Here is a 24,124-nt window from a genome sequence, read left to right as displayed (position 1 = left end):
CATTGCAAGGATAACTTTTTTCCAAATATGAATGATAATTTGAAAATTAAATTTGTGAAAAGATTTCTAGAAGGTGAAGCATTGTCATGGACTAATCATTATTGTACGGAGGGAATGTCTTTTGCAGAGTTCGAGGAGAGGTTCTTAAGTAAATTCTGGTCAGAGACAGAACAGGCAAGAATAAAAAGCGAATTCTTGAATGGACCTGTTTATAAACATGAATTTGGTAGCATGAAGCAATTTTGCAGAAATCAGTTAAGGAAACTCACTCACCTAAGCAAACCTTTTGATGAACTCACTCAAATTGATGCACTCAAAAGGAGGCTACCATGTGAACTACAGTGGGAGTTAGCTTATGGTCCAGATGACACAATAGATCAGTTTTTGAAATATGTTGACAAACTAGACAGAATTATTGAGAAAACGGGTAAACCACCACACCATAGTCAAAACCATTTTCAAAAGACAGGGCATACAAATTGGGGAAACACACATGATAAAAAGGAACCACACAGTTTTGGAAGTAGTGATTCTCATCAGAGAAATCACCAGCACAACTTCAAGGGATCACAAGGACACAATTACCATTACAAGGGTCAATATGGAAATAGTCATAATCAATTTGGTAACAGGCACTTTGGAAATAAACCAAAGGAGTGGAATAGTCATAATGGTATGGGGAGAACTGAACAAGAGTTAAAAAACTGAATAGGGCTCCATTGGCGGTCCGCAAGGTAGGAGCTACTTATACACAAATGGAAAGGGCCAACCCAAACTGTCTAACTAAACAGAAAGATACCTGTGACATAATGAGTAATTATTTTAAAGAGAAGTGTTATCCCATTAATGTAGTATCTGTTACAAATAATATACGTCATACAAATAAACCAGAAACAAAAGGTAAGTTATTTAAAGACACTGATTGCTTAGAAAACTGGGAAGAAGTAAACTTAGATTCATTCTATGAGTGGGCTGAGAGGAGCACCTTGCTGGAAAATAGTTGTTCAAATGATCAAAGTGTATTAGGAATTAGAGAACTTATGGAAGAGTCTGGTGGGCTAGGAATGAAAAGAGCACCTAGTAAGGATGATTTAAATGTGTATCTGCATACTGAAGGTAAGAGTGCAGAGGATAAAGATGATGATTTTTGTGATGTTGATTGGGAAGAAAAGGAGATTGAGGGTAGTAGTGAAAGTAGATGTTTTATTGGTGTAAGTGAGGAGTTGGAAGCTTTAGGGATTACTAATATAAAAGAGGATAGTAATGAAATTAGCGAGGTACACATGAACACAGCTTACAATTTGAATGATAAGGATGCCAGAATTTCAGCCAATGAGTTATTTGATCTTGATACATGGAAGAAAAATGAGAAGGAATTGACAGCAGGTAATCTTAACAGCATTAGGGGAGTAGAGGATGAAATGTCAGATAGTGAGCAATTTTTGTTTAACTTATGGGTTAACAGTAGTGCCATTAAGGATGATGAAAATTTCAGAACGGTAACACTTGATATATGTGAAACTTTGTATCCAGACTGGTGGCATAGAATTAAGTATCACATTGCACAAATGTTAAGAGAGAAATATAAAGGAGAGACACACAATAGCACAAATGAATGTAGTTGGATTAATGAAATATTCAGAAATAGTAATCAGGCCAAAGGAAATGCAATTAGGGTAATAACAGCATATAACTCTGGTAGTAATGATACAGGTAAGGATACTGGAAAGGGATATGGATTCAGTGAAATTGAAGATGACTTATTACATGAGAATATTAACAAAAAATTTGACTTTGATGTAAGCAGTCCGTTTATTGATGTGCAGATAGGATCATGGAAAGGAAAGTGTTTAGTAGACACAGGAAGTCAAGTATCTGGGATATCAGAATCATTAAGTAAAAAACTGAAAACTAATAAGGATTATGTCGAGTTACCTGTGGTAGGAATTAAAATAAGAGGTGCTACCGGGAAGCACAGTAAATCAATAAGGAGTCAGGCTTTTATTACTTTTGAAATTGAAGGAGTATCATGGTCACATGGGTGTCTCGTCATTCCTGATCTCACAGAGGATTTTATCCTAGGCATGTCTTGGATAACAAAAGTAAGTGCAGCATTTGATTGGACAGGGCAGAAATTAATGATGACTCTACCAAGTGGTGAAGTCATCACTACGAAACTTCTTCAATCAAATGTGTTTTGTATGAATAAGACTGTGAACAGTATTGAAGTTACAAAAGAAGGTAAGTACATTGAAAGCCATGTCACAGATTTTGATACAGACGAGATAGAGTTTGAAAAGTTGGTAAATGAAAAAGCAGCCGAAGCTAGAGAACTAACTGAGAACCAAAAACAAGATTTGAAATTATTTTTGTGGGAATATAGTGATGTATTTAGCAATATACCAGGTAAAGTAGTTGGATACCAATGTACTTTACAGTTGAAGCCACATGAACCTTTCTTTACAAAACCATACAGTATTCCAATCTCGAAAAGGGTAGCAGTGGAGAAAGAATTGCAAAAGATGGAAGTGTGTGAAATCATTGAGAGGAGTATAAGCCCTTATAATAATCCCTTAGTCACTGTAAATAAACCTAATGGACAAGTCAGACTAGTACTAGATCCCAGACAGCTAAACAAATGTTTATACAGAGAAACTGACCACCCAGAGAACATCGATGAGTTGTTATATCAATTTAAAAATATCCAAATTATGTCAAGCCTTGACCTAACTTCAGGTTTTCATCAAGTACCTCTTGCAATTAGTTCCAGAAAGTACACTGCTTTCTTATACAATGGGAGATGTTACCAGTATTGTGTAGTGCCTTTCGGATTAAACTCATCAGTCGCCGAATTTATAAGGGCACTAGACTATGTACTTGGCCAAGAAGTTGTGTCAGAATTAACAATTTATGTAGACGATATATTAGTTTCAAATCAAAGTTGGGAGGATCATTTGAAGTTATTGAAAAAGGTGTGTGAGAAACTCAGAAGAGGTGGTATGACATTAAAACTGGAAAAATGTAAATTTGGTGTGTCAGAACTCAAATTTTTAGGTCATGTCATTACTAAGGAAGGGATAAGTGAAGATCCGGAGAAAATAAAATCTATCGTAAACTTTCCATCTCCTAGAAACCGGAAACAATTAAAGTCTTTCTACGGACTCTGTGGATTCTATCGAAAATATGTAAATGGACAATGCCTTAATGTAACATGTTTAAGTAACTTACTTAGAAAAAATAGTCCATGGAATTGGTCTGAAGAGTGCCAGAAAGCATTCGATAAAATTAAGAATGAACTTTGTAAGAACAGTCTTTTACACAGACCAGATTTTAGTTTGCCATTTTGTCTTCACACTGACAGTAGTGATTATGGACTAGGAGCAGAACTATTTCAGGAGAAAGTTGTGAATGAAAAAAATCTTCATTGTACCATTGCATTTGCCAGCAGAATGTTACTTAAACATGAGAGAACATACACTGTCACAGAAAAAGAATTACTCGCAGTACACTGGGCGTTTACAAAATTTAAAACATACCTGTTAGGACACAAGATAAAAGTCTATTCAGACCACAAAGCTTTAAGTTACTTGCAGGAGTGTAGACTATATCACAGTAGATTAACCAGGTGGGCAATGTTCATGCAACAGTTTGATTACGAAATTGTGTATATTAAGGGATCAGAAAATGTAGTAGCTGATGCTTTATCCAGGTTACCAGTAGGAGGAGATCAGGAAATGTTTGATCAAGAGGAAGAAAAGGAATTTAAAATAAGATACATGAAGGGAATCCAGGATGAAAAGCTCATAAAGACACTTTGCAATAACATCCGGAGGGGACAGAATAACGATCCTAATTGGAAATTGGTTAAGGACTGTTTAGGCAAAAGAGGGTATGATAAACTTGACAAGTACTATAAGGTCTTTAAGGGAACACTCTTTAGAAGAACAGATGTGGACTCTGATGATTGGAAGCTATGTTGGCCAGAGTGTGAGGCAGACAAATTAATAAAGTACACTCATGAGAGTTATGGTCACTGTGGAATACAGAAATGTGTAAAAAAGTTACAAGAAAATATCTACTTTTATAACATGGTAAAGAAGGTGAGGAACGAAATATCAACATGTGACAAATGTCAAAGAGTAAAAGTAAGCAACAGAACATGTCAGGGAGAAATGCAGAACATCATTCCAGATAAGCCATTAGATTTAGTAGCTGTAGACTTTTATGGACCTTTATCTAAAAGCAAAGGTGGCCATTGTTTTATATTCGTCATGGTTGATGTATTTTCCAAACTAATTAAACTTTATTCTGTGCGAAAAGCTACAAGTAAAGAGATCATTGCAAAAATTGAGAGAGATTACTTCAAGAGTGTAGGGAAACCTAAAGCTATACTGTCTGATAATGGTTCACAATTTGTTTCAAAAAACTGGAAAGCATTCATGGAAAAAACTAACACAAAACATATCTTGATATCCGTGTACAACCCATCTTCAAACCCAGCAGAAAGGTACATGAGAGAAATAGGGAGACTTTGTAGGACATATTGTAGTCACAAACATCCTAGTTGGTCTGACCATGTAAACAACTTCGAGGATATCATGAACAGCTTGCAGCATAGCTCTACTGGGTTTTCACCATATGAAATTATGTTTCACCTCAGACCAGCAAATCTTATTTCTGAATTAATAGACTTTCCACAATGTAGCTTAATATCAATGAAAGAACGTGAAGAGATTGTAAAGAAAACCATGAAGAAACTAGGTGAAGCTAGGAAAAACAGGCATAATAGGAAAATAAAGGCTACCACATTCAGAGTAGGTGACCATGTCTTAGTGAAATCCCACGAACGATCAAAGTTACTAACAGCAGAACTCAAGAAGTTCTTTGACATTTACATTGGGCCATTTGAGATTATTGAGAACCCCCATCCAAATGCGTACCGATTAGTATATCCCAAGTCGAGAAAGCTGTTTGGTCTTAGGAATGTTGTTTCTTTGAAGCCTTATATTGAGAAAAGAGCAAACTGAGCCTACAAACACGCCTTTATCTGGAAAGTATTTTACTGGAAAAAAAAAAGAAAAAAGAAATGCAGTCACCACACTATGCCATGTAACACATCTCATGCAAAATGATGTTGTATCTAGACCGATTGTCACATAATTCTATTATAAGATTAGATGTCATGATTCCTATGTGTTTTTTTTTAAAGTAATTTTACAGTATTTAATGAATTGCAAAATATGTAAACTTGATAAATAAGGGATTTTATTTTACTGATGATGCTAAGAGACAAGACATGTCACCCACCCTCACAGTTTGAGAATAGCAAATCTCATAAATTTTGAAATCTTGTTCATTCACTTAAATAGACCATAATGCTTAAAAAAAATTGTATAGTTAATAGAATATATTTTCTTGTATATGCAAGTGTGCTTTTGTTTTACATCATGCTCACCATAACTGTTTTTATTCAGCTCTGTTTATAACACAACACAGATAATTTGTTGGCTTATTTTGTCTCTTAATTTTGATATCACATAATTTACAAGGCTCATGAGAGAATAGTGTTGAATTGAAATACTTTTGCAACCTCACTGATGATATAGGAGTTGGTACTATGTTTATTCTAATATGAGAAAATGTTTTAACTTCAGTATTATTTTATAGTAAATTTCTGGGCAACAAATTGACATATGTATGTATGTAATCTATGTTGTGAGACAAAGGAGGAAGTCAAGGGTTGATGAAAGAATAAACAGTTTACTACAGTTGTGATAAAAAGTTGTATACAAGACAATGATGCAATTTCTGTATCGGACTGACAAGTGGACCAAGGTACACTTGTAAGTCCTGGTGGGCTATTGTAATGTAATTAAATGTCGGAGATAAAGTTTATCTCATGTGAAAAGTACGATGCCCACACTAAAGAGTTAAGATAACTTCATTATGTTGCCATACAATGTATTTAATTTATTTATTTATGAATATTTTCTTTTATGATAAATAATGGATTTGTTTGAGATGTTAAATGTTGTATATTTATATGTATTTATTTATATGTGTCTTTGGAGTGTATTAAGGTCAGAAGACCAAAGAATCTGGAATGCAGGAATGTCTGCAACTTCCGGGCACATGTTGGCTTGCCCGCCACTTCTTTGTCGGTATTGGAGGGAGATGGACGTGTTTAAGTGACCAGTACAGTATAATGCATTTTTAGGGTATCAATGTTCGAAGTGAAAATATTGTAGTTACTAAACAGAGAGTACGAATAAATATTATTTTAGCCGAAAGTAATTCGAATCCGGTAGTGTTTATTTCAAACAAGAAGAAAACCCAGGCCATGCTTGTTAGAGTAATGTTTTGCAGACAAAACCCCTAGACAAACGAGATCTGCAGTGTGTAATCTTTCAGCAGCTACTAATAAATAAGCCTTGCTGAAATTGTGCTGGAACTACTCGTATTATTATAAATTACAAACACGTGGTGCGAATGTGGTCCTACCACAATATACCGCGTAAGATTCCACATCATTCAGTTATCAAGAAACGAGATAGGTAACAACCAGTACAAGTATCATCGTAGTTGCAATCACTACTTTTCCTCCAAGTATAGTGCAACATCATTGGCATCACGACTTGACTAATGTTTAATTCTGTGGATTGCTAGCTACATATGAACTGTGAACTATTAAAGTGGTTTAACTTCTCCTGGCAATGCTCAAGGACTTATATATGGATTTTGATGAGGATTCATTGTTCTAAGTTGAGTATATTACAATATTTCCCACAGTGATTGTGCTCACTCATTCTTTCGATTTCTAACTCAGAAATCCACACACCATCCCAACAGAAGGAAGGACGATTGGGATTTAATGTCTCACTGACTTCGAAGTTGTTAGAGACAGAGTACGAGCTCGGACTATTTCCAGGATGGGGAAGGAAGTTGGCAGTGCCCTTTAGAGGAATCACACCTGTATTTGCCGCAAGTGATTTAGGGAAATCAAGGAAAACCTAAATTTGGATGACTGTATGCAGATTTGTATCATCATACTCCCAAATGTGAGTGCAGTGTGCCAACCACTGTGCCACCTCACTTGATCTGTCCCAAGGGACACATCATAATTTTGGTGGTGAGACTGTACCTGGTCTCTTCTCAGAACATGATTCAGTTGCTCCAGTCCGTGCAAGGGGGGGGGGGGGGGGGGGGAAGGGGGAAGAGGAGGGGTGTGCTCTTTTGTGGCTGGTCAGTGGGTATGTGAGGTACAGAACGTGACTGCAGAAACAAGCATGAGATATCTGTTTCTAGACAAAATGGGGGCAATTTCAGACTGTGCACAACTCTGAGAGACCCTCAGCATATTTGGAGAGGGATTGCTCCCTACTGAAAATGCAACAACCACAGGCTTTACTGAAGGGACTTCTTGGTAAGGAATGGATGGGACCTGTAAAAATGGAGGAATTGTTTGTGGTTGGTATGTTTGATGTGGATGGAGTTACTGATGGAGCCATCTGTGAGGTGAAGGTAGACATCAAGAAAGGTGGCTTATTGGGCTGAGAAGCACTAGGTAAAGGAAAGGAGGTGTTGAGGTTCTGGAGAAATGGGGATAGGGTGTTTTCACACTTGATCCAAATTGTCTTCTGTAACTTCACTACAACCCTGCTGAGATTGTTGCTCACTGCAATCGAGTCTCAGTGACTGCAGACAACAGTGTGTACGAGAGGGTGAGTGGTATGTATCCATGTGTGTTTTATAAATCTGAATAAGGATTTCATCTGATAACTTTGTCCACTTTTAAATGTGCCTGTGTGCCGCTCAACTATGTGCTGAGTAGCCATCTATCCTGATTCATAGTGTTGTTCCTTCCTGGATTTCTCATTATTTTATTTTATCTAGAGCCTTCCATCCTACAGCCCAGTGCTGTTTCCATTTGTTAGTGTTCTCTGTCACATTCCGTTACATAAGCACCCTATAACTCACTGACTCATAAGCCACCTCTGGGTTCTACTCAAATCAAAAAAAGTTTTGCATCACCCCAGTTCCCCAAACTCCTGAGGATAGACGTTGACTGTGGATATTGTATCACAGATACAGTCTCTTTGACTTTTCAGAGATGTCACTAAACCCATCCAAAGATGTAAACAACCATGCATGAGCAGCACCTATAAGATGGAGGGGTTCTAACAGCTGATCAGTTCCAGTCATTCCACCAGGAAGGACGTACAGGGCTCATGCTGTCTGTAGTTCAACCATGTCTAGACAGTCAATACTGCGGATCGATTGCGTCCGCATTGTTATTTTGTGCCAGGAAGGATTCTCAACAAGAGAAGTGTCCAGGCATCTTGGAGTGAACCAAAGTGATGTTTTTCGGACATGGAGGAGATACAGAGAGACAGGAACTGTCAATGACATGCCTCGCTCAGGCCGTCCAAGGGCTATTACTGCAGTGGATGACCACTACCTATGGATTATGGCTCAGAGGAACCTTGACAGCAATGCCAACATGTTGAATAATGCTTTTTGTGCAGCCACAGGACGTTGTGTGATGACTCAAACTGTGCTGCATGATGCACAACTTCACTCCCGACATCCATGGCGAGGTCAATCTTTGCAACCACAACACCATGCAGTGTGGTGCAGATGGGCCCAACAACGTGCCAAATGGACTGCTCAGGATTGGTATCTCCTTCTCTTCACCGATGAGTGTCACATATGCCTTCAACCAGACAATTGTCAGAGACGTGTTTGGAGGCAACCTGGTCAGGCTGAACGCCTTAGACACACTGTCCAGCAAGTGTGTGTGACTAGGGCCTGCCATAAGGTAGAACGTTCGCCAGGTGCAAGTCTTTCAATTTGACGCCACTTCGGCGACTTGCGCGTCAATGGGGATGAAATGATGATGATTAGGACAACACAACACCCAGTCCCTTAGGATTGACAGTCTGTCGCGCTGACCACTCAGCTACTGAGGGCAGATGCCCAGCAAGTGCAGCAAGGTGGAGGTTCCCTGTTGTTTTGGGATGGCATTAAGTGGGGCCGATGTACACCACTGGTGGTCATGGAAGGCGCTGTATTGGCTGTATGATACGTGAATGCCATCCTCCAAAAGATAGTGCAACCATATTGGCAGCATATTGGCGAGGCATTCGTCTTCATGGACGACAATTTGCGCCCCCATCATGCACATCTTGTGAATGACTTCCTTCAGGATAACGACTTCACTCAACTAGAGTAGCCAGCATGTTCTCCAGACATGAACCCTACTGAACATGCCTGGGATGGATTCAAAAAGGCTGTTTATGGATGATGTGACCCACCAACCACTCTGAGGGATCTACGCCGAATCGCCACTGAGGAGTTGGAGAATCTGGACCAACAGTGCATTGATGAACTTGCGGATAGTATGCCACGATGAATACAGGCATGCATCAATGCAAGAGGATGTGCTACTGGGTATTAGAGGTATCGGTGTGTACAGCAATCTGGACCACCACCTCTGAAGGTCTCACTGTATGGTGGTACAACATGCAATGTGTGGTTTTTCATGAGCAATAAAAAGAGCTGAAATGATGTTTATGTTGATCTCTACTCCAATTTTCTGTACAGGTTCTGGAAACTTTTTTTTATGTGTGTATTACTTAAGAAGTCTTCAAGCCCCTTACATGTCTGGGAAACTACTCCATATGCTCATACCTTCATTAAGTGTCTGCAGTGGGGCACCATGTTAAATGCTTTTCAGAAATCTGCCTGTTTCCCTTCATCCCTGGTTCACAGGATATCATGTGAGAAAAGAGCAAGCTGAGTTTCACGTGAGCGATGCTTTCTAAATCTGTGCTGATTTGTGGACAGAAGCTTTTCTGTCTCAAGGAAATTTAGTATGTTCAAGAATTCTGCTGCAAACTGATGTTAAAGATATTGGTCTATAACTTTGCCGGTCCATTCTTTTACCCTTCTTATATATAACAGTGACCCACGCTTTTTTCCTGTCACTTGGGACTTTGCACTGGATGAAAGATTCATGATAAATGCCAGCTAAGTAAGGGGCCAATGCCACAGAGTACCCTTTGTAAAAACAAATAGGTATTCCATCCATCCTCCCGTGAGCACACATGTCCTAACCATCCTAGCACGACTAACTTAATAACTATACTATAAAAGCAGAGAGAGAAACCTAAATATGCAACCTGCTACCCTCCTGACATGTCACCAATAGAGGCTGACTCTTACTGAGCAGAGTAGCTGGCCATTCAAATAAATTAAAACTGTGCTACAGACTGCACAAATCTAATAATACTGGGCAAGTCCCACAAATTTCATTGAAACAACTGTTCAACATTTTCAGGTGGTGGTGGTTGCGGTCACCGCTGTAAAATGTGACGGATGGTAATCACCCAGCAGTGGCGAAATTATTCTGGCCAGGAGCATGAAATATGTATGCATGGGGGTGTGCTCAGGGTTGGGTGAAAGTGGCACTGATACTGTCCCATATGGAACCAAAGAGAGGCCTTCCATGCATGTGCAGTGGGCAATGACTGTGTCTCCGGACGCTCCTGTAGTTAAAAGATGAATTAAACCTCTACAGCATACTGTGTCCAGTCATGAGTTGGAGATTCTTGTTTCTCCTGTATAAATTTAATGGCAGCCAATACTGCATTGCAGGCAGTGCTTAACTGAAAAACTGCATCACTGTTGATAAGTTTGTTCACCATATAGATAAGTATGGCCTCCTTAAAAACACAGTCCTAGAATGATGATGCTGAGGATAAAACTTCAGTATTTTCACAAAACATGTGATGCCTCACATTCTGGCAATTATCTGCTACCACTAATTTATCAAGTTGGCTCAGGCATGTATGAAAATAGCATTCAACATAACGTTCTTGCACGTTTCGACATGTTCGCCAGATATAAGATTTCCCACAATGGCACGGGATCTTATATCCTCTACGTTTTCTAAGGCCCAAGATTGTCTTTGACTGAACACAAAAAAATCCTCCGTTTTGCTGATGGGTGAAAAACACACTTGATGTCATGTCTCTTGAGGATTTTTTTCATTCTTGAAGACATGCCACCAAAATATCTCAAGAAGGCAATTGCAATGTGTGCCTCTGCATCTCCACCTACATCCCTACACTGAACTTGCTTTGTTCACAACACATTGCATATCTGCCTACCAGAATAACAGTGCTGTTGGAACACCGTTCTTAGCGTTGTAGCTCACTGTCGGTATCTGAGACCATATGGGCTCTATGCACCAGAGCATAAGACACTACTTCATTAAGCAGGGTGGTGACTGCTTTTGGCCTGCAAATATGACTCTATGTGAGTGGGTTTGCAGTAGACACTTTGTGCCATTTTTTCTTATATGACATTCAGGAGTGGTAAGATGCCACCTTTTTCCACTTCCACAGGGAACTGAATATTTAGATGGAGCAAGTTCAAATGCTGGAGAGGCATAGTTAATGTCTCTGGCCTATTGGGCCACAACACAAATCTTCAAGGTTAGCTACTTAGAGTCTTTCCATTCTTTTGTAAATAATTTGTATAAATTTTTTCAGTCATGGCTTTCGGTATTATTCAGACCTGACATCACCTGCTTTCTTTTGAATACAAAGTATTTCTTTCTTCTTGAAGTCTGAGGGTATTTTGCCCATCTCTACATCTTGCACAGCAGGTGGAATTCTTTTGTTGTGGCTGAATCTCTCAAGGTGTAGATGCAGACATGAATAGTACACTGATTCCTCCACAGGAGCGAGCTGGCAGTAGTGACTTCTTAATAGTAATAGCCTATCTAAAGGTATGGTTCTCTGCAAAATTGGAGAAGTACCATACCAGTACCAAACTGTCACTGGCTGTATACATGACACCACAATGGATGGATGGCTCTGCCAAGGATCTCTGTAACTCTAAGAAAGTGTCATCTACTCCAGAGGCCTTATTTTGACTTCTGTCCTTCAATGCTCTGTCAAATTCTTCTCACAATATCATATTTTCCAAGTCATATTCATCTACTTCCTCACCCCCTTCTATAACATTGCCTTCAAGCTCATTTCCCTTGTACAGTCCTCATATATATTCCTTCCACCTTTTAGCTTTTCCTTCCTCACTTAGTACTAGCTTGCCATCTGAGCACGATATTCAACTGCTACTACTCCTTCATTGAAACGTCTCTCTAATTTTCCTATAGGATTTACCTTCTTTCACCTCATCATGCTTGTTTTTACAGCCTTGTATTTCTGTCTAGATGTTCCTGCTTTGTCATTTGGCACTTCGTGCCAATCTTATGTTTTAGATGTCCATATTTCCTTTTGCCTGCTTCATTTGCTGCATTTTCATATTTTCTCCTTTCACCAATCACATTCAGTATCTCCAATATTATCCAAGGATTTCTACTGGGCTCTGTTATTTTGCCTATTTGATCTACCAACTATATTTTAGCCCACAACTACTTTCCCTTTGAAGGTAAGGTTTATGAACAAATCCACAGCACAACCATGGGCACTCACATGGCATCCTCCTATGCAAACCTGTTTTTGGGTCATTTAGAAGCAACCTTCCTAGCCTCCCAATGCTCCCAACCTCTGGTCTGTTTCTGGTTCACTGATGATATTTTCATGATCTGGACTCGGAGCCAAGATACCCTACCCAAATTTCTTCAACCTCAACACCTCTTCTCCCATCTGCTTCACCTGGTCATCCTCTAACCAATGTGTCATCTTCCTGGATGTTGACTTCCACATCTCTGATGGCTCCATTCACACCTCTGTCCACATTAAACCCACTAACCCCCAACAGTACCTGTATTCCAATAGCTGCCACCCCTTCCAAACCAAAAAATCCCCCCATATGGTCCAGACATCCATGAACGACCTATCGTATTTACTCGAATCTAAGCCGCACTTTTTTTTCCGGTTTTCGTAATCCAAAAAACCGCCTGCGGCTTAGAATCAAGTGCAAAGCAAGCGGAAGTTATGAAAAATGTTGGTACATGCCGCCACAACTAACTTCTGCTGTCGAATATATGTAGCGCTAGCAGGCATGCTTTGTAGGCACAAAGATAAATACTGGCGCCAAAACCTCTGCGTCAGTAAATAAATTTAAAAAAAAAAGTTGAAGACGAGCTTTTTTCTCCGCCGCGAGTTTCGACCACTGCATTTTCATACATTATCCAACGAAGTAAATACAAATTCCGTATTGTTCATCTTTGAATGTAGCACAATTTCAGTGTACTACGAAAATCTGACTGGCAAGACTGTTTGGGATGTTTGTCAATTTGGCCAACTCTACGTTCTGAATTTTTTCCTGTCTGTGAGAAGAGATGGTTGCTAATAGGAACTTGATGAAATTTGAATCACATACAGTATTCTCTTCACTATAAGAATAATATGAATATAAACATTTTGCCATGTATTCTTTCGTGTTTGCCGCTATCTCATTTAAATCCTGTCTGCCAAATAAACTACGAAACTAGAGTGAGACAACAGCAAACGCGGAAGAATATACGTATAGTGTCATGTTTATATTCGTATTATTCTTATGCCTAATAGCGATACAGTCAGAAATGAAGCACGGCAACTGACTAGATTTTTAAATCTAAGATGACTAATTTCTGTACAGAATTTGATGTAATAAAGAAGCGGCCGCAAAGATTTTCAAACGGAGAAAAATTTTCGCCCAACTCTCGCTCAGAACATGTTATATCATACGCAGTCTATTATTTGATTCTTGTTCATCATTATCAAAGAAAGCAGCAGTGTAAGTAACAACAAATAGCAGTCTCTTTCCATTGTTTCGCTAATGAGACGATTCCTCTGGTTTTTTTTTTAATTGTACGCGGCGGTAGCGCGCACAAAAGCAAGCCATGCCGCGAGCCGCGACAGGACGTAAACACGCACTATCAAAATGCGACAAACAATGCATGACACAGTGCAGTAATGCATTTTCAGCTTAAGAGTGACGCAAACACCTATAACAAAGAAAACGGCACTTATCAGATCAAAGCAAAATAAGCAATCGATTCAAACCAGACGAAGCACGTGAAAAAGGAAGGGCACCCGTATAAATACGGACGGAGCACCTGACGCATAGCAATGGCTACGTGGTAAAGCTTAACTGCTAAGCTTACGACTCGAACCAAACTACTGTAGCTGTATCATCATTCGTTCGACCTAAATTGTGTCTCATATTATAATGGGCCAACTTTGTTTCGATTTGGAGGTGCGGCCTACAACTTTTCTCTCCCCTTGAATTTCGAGTCTCAAATTTCAGATGCGGCTTATATTCAGGAAATTTTTTTTTCCTTTATTTCGAGTCTCATTTTTCAGGTGCGGCTTAGATTCGAGTGCGGCTTAGATTCGAGTAAATACGGTATCCACTGTGACGAGAAATCCTTTGCACAGTATGCTGAAGGTCTTAGAAAGGCTTGCACAGACAGACAGGAAATTCCACCCCCTCCCCCACCCAAAAAAATAAATAAAAAAAATCTACTACCACACCCAAGAATCAGCTACAAAGGAGTAGCCTCTCATTATTCAATATCACCCCAGACTGGAACAACTGAACTATATCCTTCACCAGGGCTCTGATTATCTCCCACCCTGCCCTGAAATGAGAGATATCCACCCCTCCTAAAGAGGTGTTCTACCGTGCACCCAACATATGCAATATCCCTATGCCATTCCCAGTCCAACTCCCTAGCCAAAGGGATCATATCCCAAAGTACATCGCCTGCCCAATCCACCCAACCAGCACCTCCTACTCCAGTCCTGTCAAAGGCTTATTCTACCCCACCAGAGGCTGGGCCACCTGTGAAAGCAGCCACATCATAAACCAACACTGCTAAAAACACTGTACAGATTTTTATGTTGGTATGACTACAAACTAGCTGTCCACCAGGATGAACAGCAACCTCAAGAACAAAGTTGACCACCTGGTGGCACAACATGCAGCTGAGCACAATATGCTCCATTTCAAAGGCTGCTTCACAACCCAAGCCATCTGGATCCTTTCCTCCACCAGCAGTTTCTCTAAACTACGCAGATGTGAGTCATCCTTACAACACATCCTCTGCTGCTGTAATCATCCTAGCCTCAAATTCTGGTAACCCTGTGTCCCTGCACCCTCCACCCAACAGTCTTTCCCTGCCTCCCATTTCTATTTCCCTCCACCCATCCCCCATTAACACTACTCCCACCACAACCAGTCTGCCTGCTGAAAAAATAGCATTGGCACTTTTAGCCCAGTCAGCTCCATGTACAGGCACAGGCATATGTGTATATGTGTGTGTTTGTGTGTGAATTGTACTCTAGCTCATCAGAGGATAACTCTGAAAGATAGTAAGAACTTGAGTGAAACATTAATTAATGTCATTCTTATGTATGAACTCATTATGAGTGGACAAGCTGGGTTGCCTATTCTGTAATGTTCAAAACGTTGTACACTGGGAAATAATATATGAGACTGGTTCCAGAAGAAATGCTTCATATTCATTTATATGAAGTTGAATACTTGTTGAAACTTTTCGATGCCAGCATAAGCAGGACTGCATTGGTGATGAAGTCCATCATATTTGCACCAGCATAGTCCAAACAGAATTTGATTTTAGGTGCAGACATTTAGAGCTACAAAAAGTAACAAGCTACAATGTGAACATGCTTATATTCATATAAGGGGAATACTGGAAGAGCTAAAAGTTATCCTAAGGATCGAGTTCCAGAGGTGTTTCGGGGATTGGAGAAAGCACTAGCATAAGTGTATAGTATCTAATGGGGACAATTTTGAAGGGAATGACATTGATGTAGACGAACAAATTAAATTCTTTCCAAAAAACAATAATTCCCACTACTTTTTATCACACATACTAACTAAGATTGTAAATTTCAATTGGTACTTACCTGCAAGAAATAATCGTTCAACATTCCATGCAGGTAATCTTACTAAACCTGCATCTGACACACTATTCTGGCCACGAACATCTAATAGCTTAAGTTTAGTTGAGGTTTTTAAAATCCTTTCTATGGAGTTGTCATCAACTATGGGTTTTGAGCATGATTCATCAAAAAGAGTAAATGCTGCAATATTTAATTCCTCAAGGTCAGGGAAGCCAGGAGATAAAACCTGAAACAGTTTCAGTTGTGTTCTGTACTTTCTATCACAGAAATAAAGACTTAACATGTATCCTGAAGTAGTTGAATAAAATTTACTTTACAATGACATGGAAAGTGCTGGATGGACATAATCATACACACATGAACAGTTTTTTTACCCTACTCAGCATAGGTAGAACACAGTCTATACACTCATTCTCACAAGCAGTGATGCAAAGACTGGTGGAACAGATATGCAGTTCCTATGGTTGATGATGGCAGAGTTCACAAAGTGGACAGCTATCCAGAAGCAATGTCCAGAACATAGTGAAAGCCATTGTAAACATACATAAACAGCTCAGCGAGTGGTCCAAATTGAAAAACATAAAAGTGCTGTGTGGTGGACCGATGATGAGTCTTGAAGTTATAGATGCTAAGAAACAATGTCCACTATTGCAGCCCATGTGCCGTTTTATCAGGAAGTCTTGAGTGTGGGACAAATAGAGGAATGAGAAGTTTGTGACTGGACATCAGGTGAACTTTAGTACCACAGAGATATATGTGAAACTTCTTCATGCTATGTATGACTGTCGAAACTTCTTTCTCCATTTGTGAGTAGTTTCCCTGTGCTGTATTTAATGTTTTAGACACAAATTCAAGGGGCTGTTCTATGCCACTGGCATATTTGTGTGACAGCACTCCACCAATGCCACACTCTGATTCACCAGTGGCAAGTGTTAAGCATTTCCCCAAGTTGAAAGTTTATAAACAAGGGACTGGTCTAAGGTAAGAAAGCTTTCTGGCATGCCTCTGACCATGCAAATTTAACTCTTTGTTCAGCAATTTATTAAGCACATACACTCCTGGAAATTGAAATAAGAACACCGTGAATTCATTGTCCCAGGAAGGGGAAACTTTATTGACACATTCCTGGGGTCAGATACATCACATGATCACACTGACAGAATCACAGGCACATAGACACAGGCAACAGAGCATGCACAATGTCGGCACTAGTACAGTGTATATCCACCTTTCGCAGCAATGCAGGCTGCTACTCTCCCATGGAGACGATCGTAGAGATGCAGGATGCAGTCCTGTGGAACGGCTTCCCATGCCATTTCCACCTGGCGCCTCAGTTGGACCAGCGTTCGTGCTGGACGTGCAGACCGCGTGAGACGACGCTTCATCCAGTCCCAAACATGCCCAATGGGGGACAGATCCGGAGATCTTGCTGGCCAGGGTAGTTGACTTACACCTTCTAGAGCACGTTGGGTGGCACGGGATACATGCGGACGTGCATTGTCCTGTTGGAACAGCAAGTTCCCTTGCCGGTCTAGGAATGGTAGAACGATGGGTTCAATGACGGTTTGGATGTACCGTGCACTATTCAGTGTCCCCTCGACGATCACCAGTGGTGTACGGCCAGTGTAGGAGATCGCTCCCCACACCATGATGCCGGGTGTTGGCCCTGTGTGCCTCGGTCGTATGCAGTCCTGATTGTGGCGCTCACCTGCACGGCGCCAAACACGCATACAACCATCACTGGCACCAAGGCAGAAGCGACTCTCATCGCTGAAGACGACACGTCTCCATTCGTCCCTCCATTCACGCCTGTCACGACACCACTGGAGGCGGGCTGCACGATGTTGGGGCGTGAGCGGATGACGGCCTAACGGTGTGCGGGACCATAGCCCAGCTTCATGGAGACGGTTGCGAATGGTCCTCGCCGATACCCCAGGAGCAACAGTGTCCCTAATTTGCTGGGAAGTGGCGGTGCGGTCCCCTACGGCACTGCGTAGGATCCTACGGTCTTGGCGTGCATCCGTGCGTCGCTGCGGTCCGGTCCCAGGTCGACGGGCACGTGCACCTTCCGCCGACCACTGGCGACAACATCGATGTACTGTGGAGACCTCACGCCCCACGTGTTGAGCAATTCGGCGGTACGTCCACCCAGCCTCCCGCATGCCCACTATATGCCCTCGCTCAAAGTCCGTCAACTGCACATACGGTTCACGTCCACGCTGTCGCGGCATGCTACCAGTGTTAAAGACTGCGATGGAGCTCCGTATGCCACGGCAAACTGGCTGACACTGACGGCGGCGGTGCACAAATGCTGCGCAGCTAGCGCCATTCGACGGCCAACACCGCGGTTCCTGGTGTGTCCGCTGTGCCGTGTGTGTGATCATCGCATGTACAGCCCTCTCACAGTGTCCGGAGCAAGCATGGTGGGTCTGACACACCGGTGTCAATGTGTTCTTTTTTCCATTTCCAGGAGTGTAGAAAAGGTGGGCCACTTTAGGAATGAATTTTGCATAATAATTAACTTTGTCCAGGAACGACTGTAGTTCTGTGGAGTTCTTAGGAGCTGGTAAGTTATTGATTGCAATCCTGCCCAGGTGTGAGCCCTTTTTTACTTAATATACGTCCTAGGCACTTTATACTTGGCTCACAGAAACTATATTTGCTAAGGCGTCAATGCAGCTGAGGGACTTGAAGCCGTTCAAAGAACATATGTATGTTTAGCAGGTGATTCTCCCATGTGTACCCAGCAATTAGCAAGTCATCTAAATAATTGACAAATCGTCAGTGAAGTCTATCTTCGAAAAATAATGGGTCCCCCCCTCACCAACACACATTCCTCAACAAACCAAGCAAATGCCTGAGGGGGAGGCAATGATGCTGCAGCTGCAGACTGTTGTTGGTTTTGCAGTATCTGTAACAACAACATGTGCTGTTTGCTGTTGCAATTCTCACTACTTTCGTGCTGTTGTTATAACTGCTGCCACAACTTTATAAACTCATGATCCATGCTTCACACTGAACAATTACACAGTAAGAAAGTCTTCATCATCACTTTCCTATACAACTCAGCACAGGTACAATACAGTTTACGATCACTCCTACCTGTGGTGAAACAAACACCAATGAATCTTCCAGGCGGTTCCTGTGGTTGACAACGGCAGAGTTCCGAGTACACAAAGTGAATGGCTAGACAGAAGAAAAGTCCAGAGTGTAGTGAAAGTTGTAATAAGCAAGCACAAACAGCCAAGGGAGCAAGCCAAATAAAAAAATGTAAAAACAGGCAAGGTCAGTCATTCTACTATCAATGGGACATACCGAAGGCTTCACAGAATAGCGAGAAATGCCAGACGAGTGTGGAGCCATGGTGTTTACAGGCACTCTTGCATCAATGGATGGGCTCACATGACATGCGCACAGCTGTGGTGGCACAATGAAAGAGAAATCTGCGGCTATGATTTGAAACTCTAGTATCTCTGACCTTTCCTCCATACTGGTACTTGGGCTGAGCAGAGAATCCAAATCACTGTCAGATACTAAACACGTGAAAATGTAGTTGTGTGTGTGTGTGTGTATATGTGTTTTCTGAGGGCTTTTTTTGTTAGCTGTGGAAAAGGAAATTGTCCAAAAGCTGATCAACGTTTTCAGTCTTATGTTACTGTTGACTACTCAATGTCTCAGCTATATGGTGAGTGGATTACCTTTTTTGCTTCCATTATTCCTCTTACAATTTACAGTTAATAATAAAATGCTGAAAGAAGTGTATCAATACAGTTTGAGACATGCCAAAAATCATATTCTAAGTCACAATAGAAGAAACAGTACTTACATACCAGGAAAAGAAAATACAATATCTCAAAAATAAAATCTCAACTTACTGTCAAATTCGTAGATGAACACTTATCAAATGCATTAATAATAATTGAACATGCACGAAAATCTGGTGGAATAATATATTACAGATTAGAAGACTACTTCTAATAAATAGTAATTGCAGGCAACGTGGTAGTATGGCAATATATGTTAATAAACGTATAGCAGTCTAAAAAATTTCACTTCTGGAACACCACAACAAAGATTAAGCATAAAGTGATTGGGGTATGTTGCACACTAAATGAAGATGTCATGTGCTTAATAGCCAGACTTACTGGTAAAAAGGTAAATTCAAATAATATAACACACACAAAATTTACTCATTTATTAAGTTCATGGAATATTTTAAATACAGTAAGTTCAGACACTAGAGTACTGGACACATGCTCCATCAGAATAGAGTATGCTGTAATCAACAAAAATGTTATAGATAACACAAATTACAGTACCTTAGATTTTTCATTATTTTGACCGCTCTCCTGCAGAAACAAATTCTAATAGATGAAACATTTACACCTTTAAACACAAAGTAACAGAATAATAATGAGGTTCTATGTAACAAATTAAAAAGGTCTGGTGACAAATGGAATGAGTTCTACTCAACCCTCCTGACATACAGCATTGCTGCCTTGTTAAAAAAATCCAGAAGGTAATGAAAAATTACCAAAATGGAAGTAATTCTAGATTGAAACTTCCACCAAGTGTGATTATAGACTCACAAAGAGTATACATAACAAAAGCCTGCTTTACAAAACTACTAAACCACTGATTTTTAACAAAAATACAGGGAGTCTCAAAAGAAAATTTATACTTGATGACCTCTCTGCAGAGGTGCAATAAATCCGAGGAGGGGGGAGGGGGGGGGGATGCGTTGAATGCTTGCTAGGCCTTTTGGAATTCAGTCAACATGAAGCACTTCTTGGGAGTGGACCGCGCGTTCTGGGTGCAAAAATTTTACAAAAATGGTGATTCAGTGACTCTAGGATGGAGAAAATTTTACAGTGTGGACTGCATAATGTAAATGATGCTCGAAGTGTTCCCCTTATCCGGAAATGGACCAAAAGGTTTGTGGAGGCTGGTTCAACAACGGTCAAACAGAAGTCCAGGTGACCAAGGTTATCAAGAATGAGTGAATCCATGGAGAGTGTAAATTGGTGTGTTCGTGATTATCCTAACCTCTCTATTCATAAGTGTGCAAGTTCTTTGAATGTGCACAGATCATCACTGCAGCATTACAAAGTCCAGTTGGTGCAAGAATTAAAGCCTCAGAATGCCAGACATAGCCTGCAATTCATTAATGATGCGTGCCCTCCATTAACAGCATCTTGTTTTCTGACAAGGCTCATTTTTACTTGAACGATCACATCAATAACCAAAATTTCCGCTACTGGAATGCAACAAATCCTAAATAGAAGCATGAGAACCCCTTCATTTGCCAAAAGTTACTGTATGGGCTGTGATTTAGGATCGAGGAATAACTGATCCGTACTTATCAAGGTCAAGAGCAGTCATGCAGTTACAGTGAATTCGGAATGTAATGTGACGATGTTAAATGATGTTTTGGTACCTGAATCGCAAAACTTTCCTGGTGATAACCAAAGAACATGATTTCAGCAAGACTGAGCCACAGTATACATGTCCAATGCATCTTTACTGCGAGTTCATAAAATTTTTGCTGGCACAATGATCTCCAGGAGGGGTGACATAAATGGGCCATCCTGTAGTCCAGATTTGAGCACCATGAATACAGTGTATGTCAATAATCCAACTTCTTTGGAGCAACTGAAAGAAAATATCTGTAGCAAAGTGGCAGCCATCCCTGTGTTTACATGCAGAGAGGTCATGGAAAATTTTGTTCATAGTTTAAATGAGTGCCATAGGCATGCTGGATTGCATTCAAATGACCTTATTTTTAAGAAGTACATTTCTAAACTGTATTTTTCTTTACTAAATACATATTCTGTCAATAGACTTCAAATTCTATTTTATTCTGACATATCAAACATAAACTTTCTGTTGAGACACGATGTACAATCCATAATCTCTAACCTCAGGAAGCAGACTAGCAAAAAAGCAATAGGGCAGTCTGGTAACACAACTTAGGCATCCTGAGAGCTAATTGACAAATATTGTAAAGGTCCCAAGAAGATGAATGTGGAACCATTCAGTGTTAGACATGAAGGTAACATTGTGAAAATCCTAAACACTGCATGTAGTATTTTTAATAACTGTTTGACTTCTACTATTAACCAACGAATCCATATGCAGATGCACAGGTAGAGAGACCCCATGTCCCCTTACTCAGTGTACCAAGTTTGAATTTGAGGAGGTGAATGAGCAGAGGTATGCAAAGTAATACACATACTAAAGAAAAAATATTCATCTGGATGGAATGGCACATTAAGTGCAATTACTAGAGTGCTTTTAAGAAGAATTTCTAAACCCCTTGCCTAACGGATTAATTGCAGAATTACAGGAAACATGTAAACAATTGTTCTAAACAAGAGTGTTGTGAAACCATAGTATAAAAGGAGAAGTAAGAAGGAGGTCTCCAGTCGCAGATACAATAACAAGAAGAAGAAGAAGAAGAAGATTAAAATCTATTGTCTCTACTATGGCAAACACAGGAACAATTGGCATTCACACAGAACACTGAGAATGCAGGTTTCACAGTTGTACATTCTGATCCCAGTGGTTGTGTTTTCTGATCATGTAACTGAAGATTTTAGGTCTTATGCCACAGGCCTCCATCCTCACTTCTCACCACGGAAGGCAATGGCTGAATGAATTCAGAAATATCTTTCACTATTCTGGTTTCAGACAGAGCTCCCTGCCACCGTTGGATAAGCAGCAGCCAGCAGCAAGTCGTACTCTTAGCTCACTTATTTGTTTCATAGTTTAATTCTTGATTTCTTTGAATGTTTTTGGGTACTTGCATAGTTTAATTCACAAATTTCGGGTGTATTATAGTATTTGAGAGTTGTAGCATCGCGTTTAGTACCTGAATAGTATAAATTTGTGTAGTTGAACGACCAGTGTCGGTTGGTCACAGCCAGTGAGCTCCCTGCCGCCATTGGATAAGCAACAGCCAGCAGCAAGTTGTACTCTTAGCTCACTTATTTGTTTCATAGTTTAATTCTTAATTTCTTTGCATGTTTTTGGGAACTTGTATAGTTTAATTCACAAATTATGGGTGTATTATAGTATTTGAGAGTTGTAGCATCGCGTTTTAGTACCTGTATAGTGTAAATTGGCGTAGTCATCAGTCATCTGTTTGTTTTAAACAGCTTGTGAGATAAGAGAGAGGAAAAAAAATTTGTTAGGGATGGATAGGGACTGCGCCTGTTGTGTATGGATTCAGAGGGAATTGGGCACTGTCTGTAAACAGCTGGAAGCTGTGTTGGCCGTGATCGACAGGCTCCAGGCTGTTGCCCTGGGCCGCGGTGACATTGGGACACCTGAGGCGAGCATTTTGGCGCCTCTGGAACCTGTAGCATCACCTGGGATCTCTGATGCCACTGTGCCCTCGGATTCGGACATCCCTGTCGGTCGGCACTTGCCTGACAATGATTGGCGAACTGTGGTGGGGTCGCGAATCCCTGGGCGGAAGGCGAAAGTTGGTGCTGGTCACAAGGCTGTACCCTTATGCCTCTGTAACAGGTTTGAGGTGCTGCCCACTGCTGAAAGTACTTCTGAGCCAGCAAGGGAGACCTCGCCTGTTGCGGCAGTGGCCGGTCTCCCTGAGCGGTCCGGACAAGCACAGAGGGTGGGATTGCTTGTCATTGGGAGCTCCGATGTTAGGCGGGTGATGAAGCCCCTTAGGGATATGACAGCTCAGGACAGGAAGAAAGCCAATGTGCACTCCGTCTGCATACCGGGGGGAGCCATCCAAGATGTGGAAAGGGTCCTTCTGGATGCCATGAAGGGTACAGGGTGCAGCCAACTGCAGGTGATGGCTCATGTCGGCACTAATGATGTGTGTCGCTATGGATTGGAAGAGATTCTCTCTGGTTTCTGGCGGCTATCTGGGTTGGTGAAGACTGCCAGTCTTGCTAGCGAGACGAAGGCAGAGCTCACCATCTGCAGCATCATCGACAGGACTGAGCAGACCTTTGGTACAGAGCCAAGTGGAGGGTCTGAATCAGAGGCTCAGATGGTTCTGAAACTGTGTAGACTGCAGATTCCTCGACTTGTGCCATAGGGTGGTGGGGTTACGGGTCCTGCTAAATAGGTCAGATGTCCACTACACACAGGAGGCGGCTACACGGGTATCAGGGGCTGTCTGGCGTGGACTGGGCGGTTTTTTAGGTTAGACAGTCTTGGGAAAGATCAAAAAGGGCTCCAGTCTCAAAGGGTGCAGGGCAAAG

The 24,124-nt window shown here is 41.0% G+C and overlaps 1 protein-coding gene across 2 annotated transcripts in view; it reads right to left on the bottom strand.

The window, feature by feature from the left end:
• Positions 1-24,124, bottom strand: part of LOC126469655 (F-box/LRR-repeat protein 6) — a 218,571-nt gene that overhangs the window by 103,549 nt on the left and 90,898 nt on the right. For both annotated transcript variants that reach the window (XM_050096786.1, XM_050096787.1), the window contains exon 7: positions 15,891-16,113. In XM_050096786.1, the coding sequence (XP_049952743.1) occupies positions 15,891-16,113 (223 nt within the window). The remainder of the gene's footprint in view (positions 1-15,890; positions 16,114-24,124) is intronic.

The sequence above is a fragment of the Schistocerca serialis genome, chromosome 3, assembly GCF_023864345.2.
Source record: "Schistocerca serialis cubense isolate TAMUIC-IGC-003099 chromosome 3, iqSchSeri2.2, whole genome shotgun sequence".
Taxonomy (NCBI): domain Eukaryota; kingdom Metazoa; phylum Arthropoda; class Insecta; order Orthoptera; family Acrididae; genus Schistocerca; species Schistocerca serialis.
Note: the sequence above shows the minus strand (reverse complement) of the source record. Positions and strands in the feature narration are given on the sequence as shown.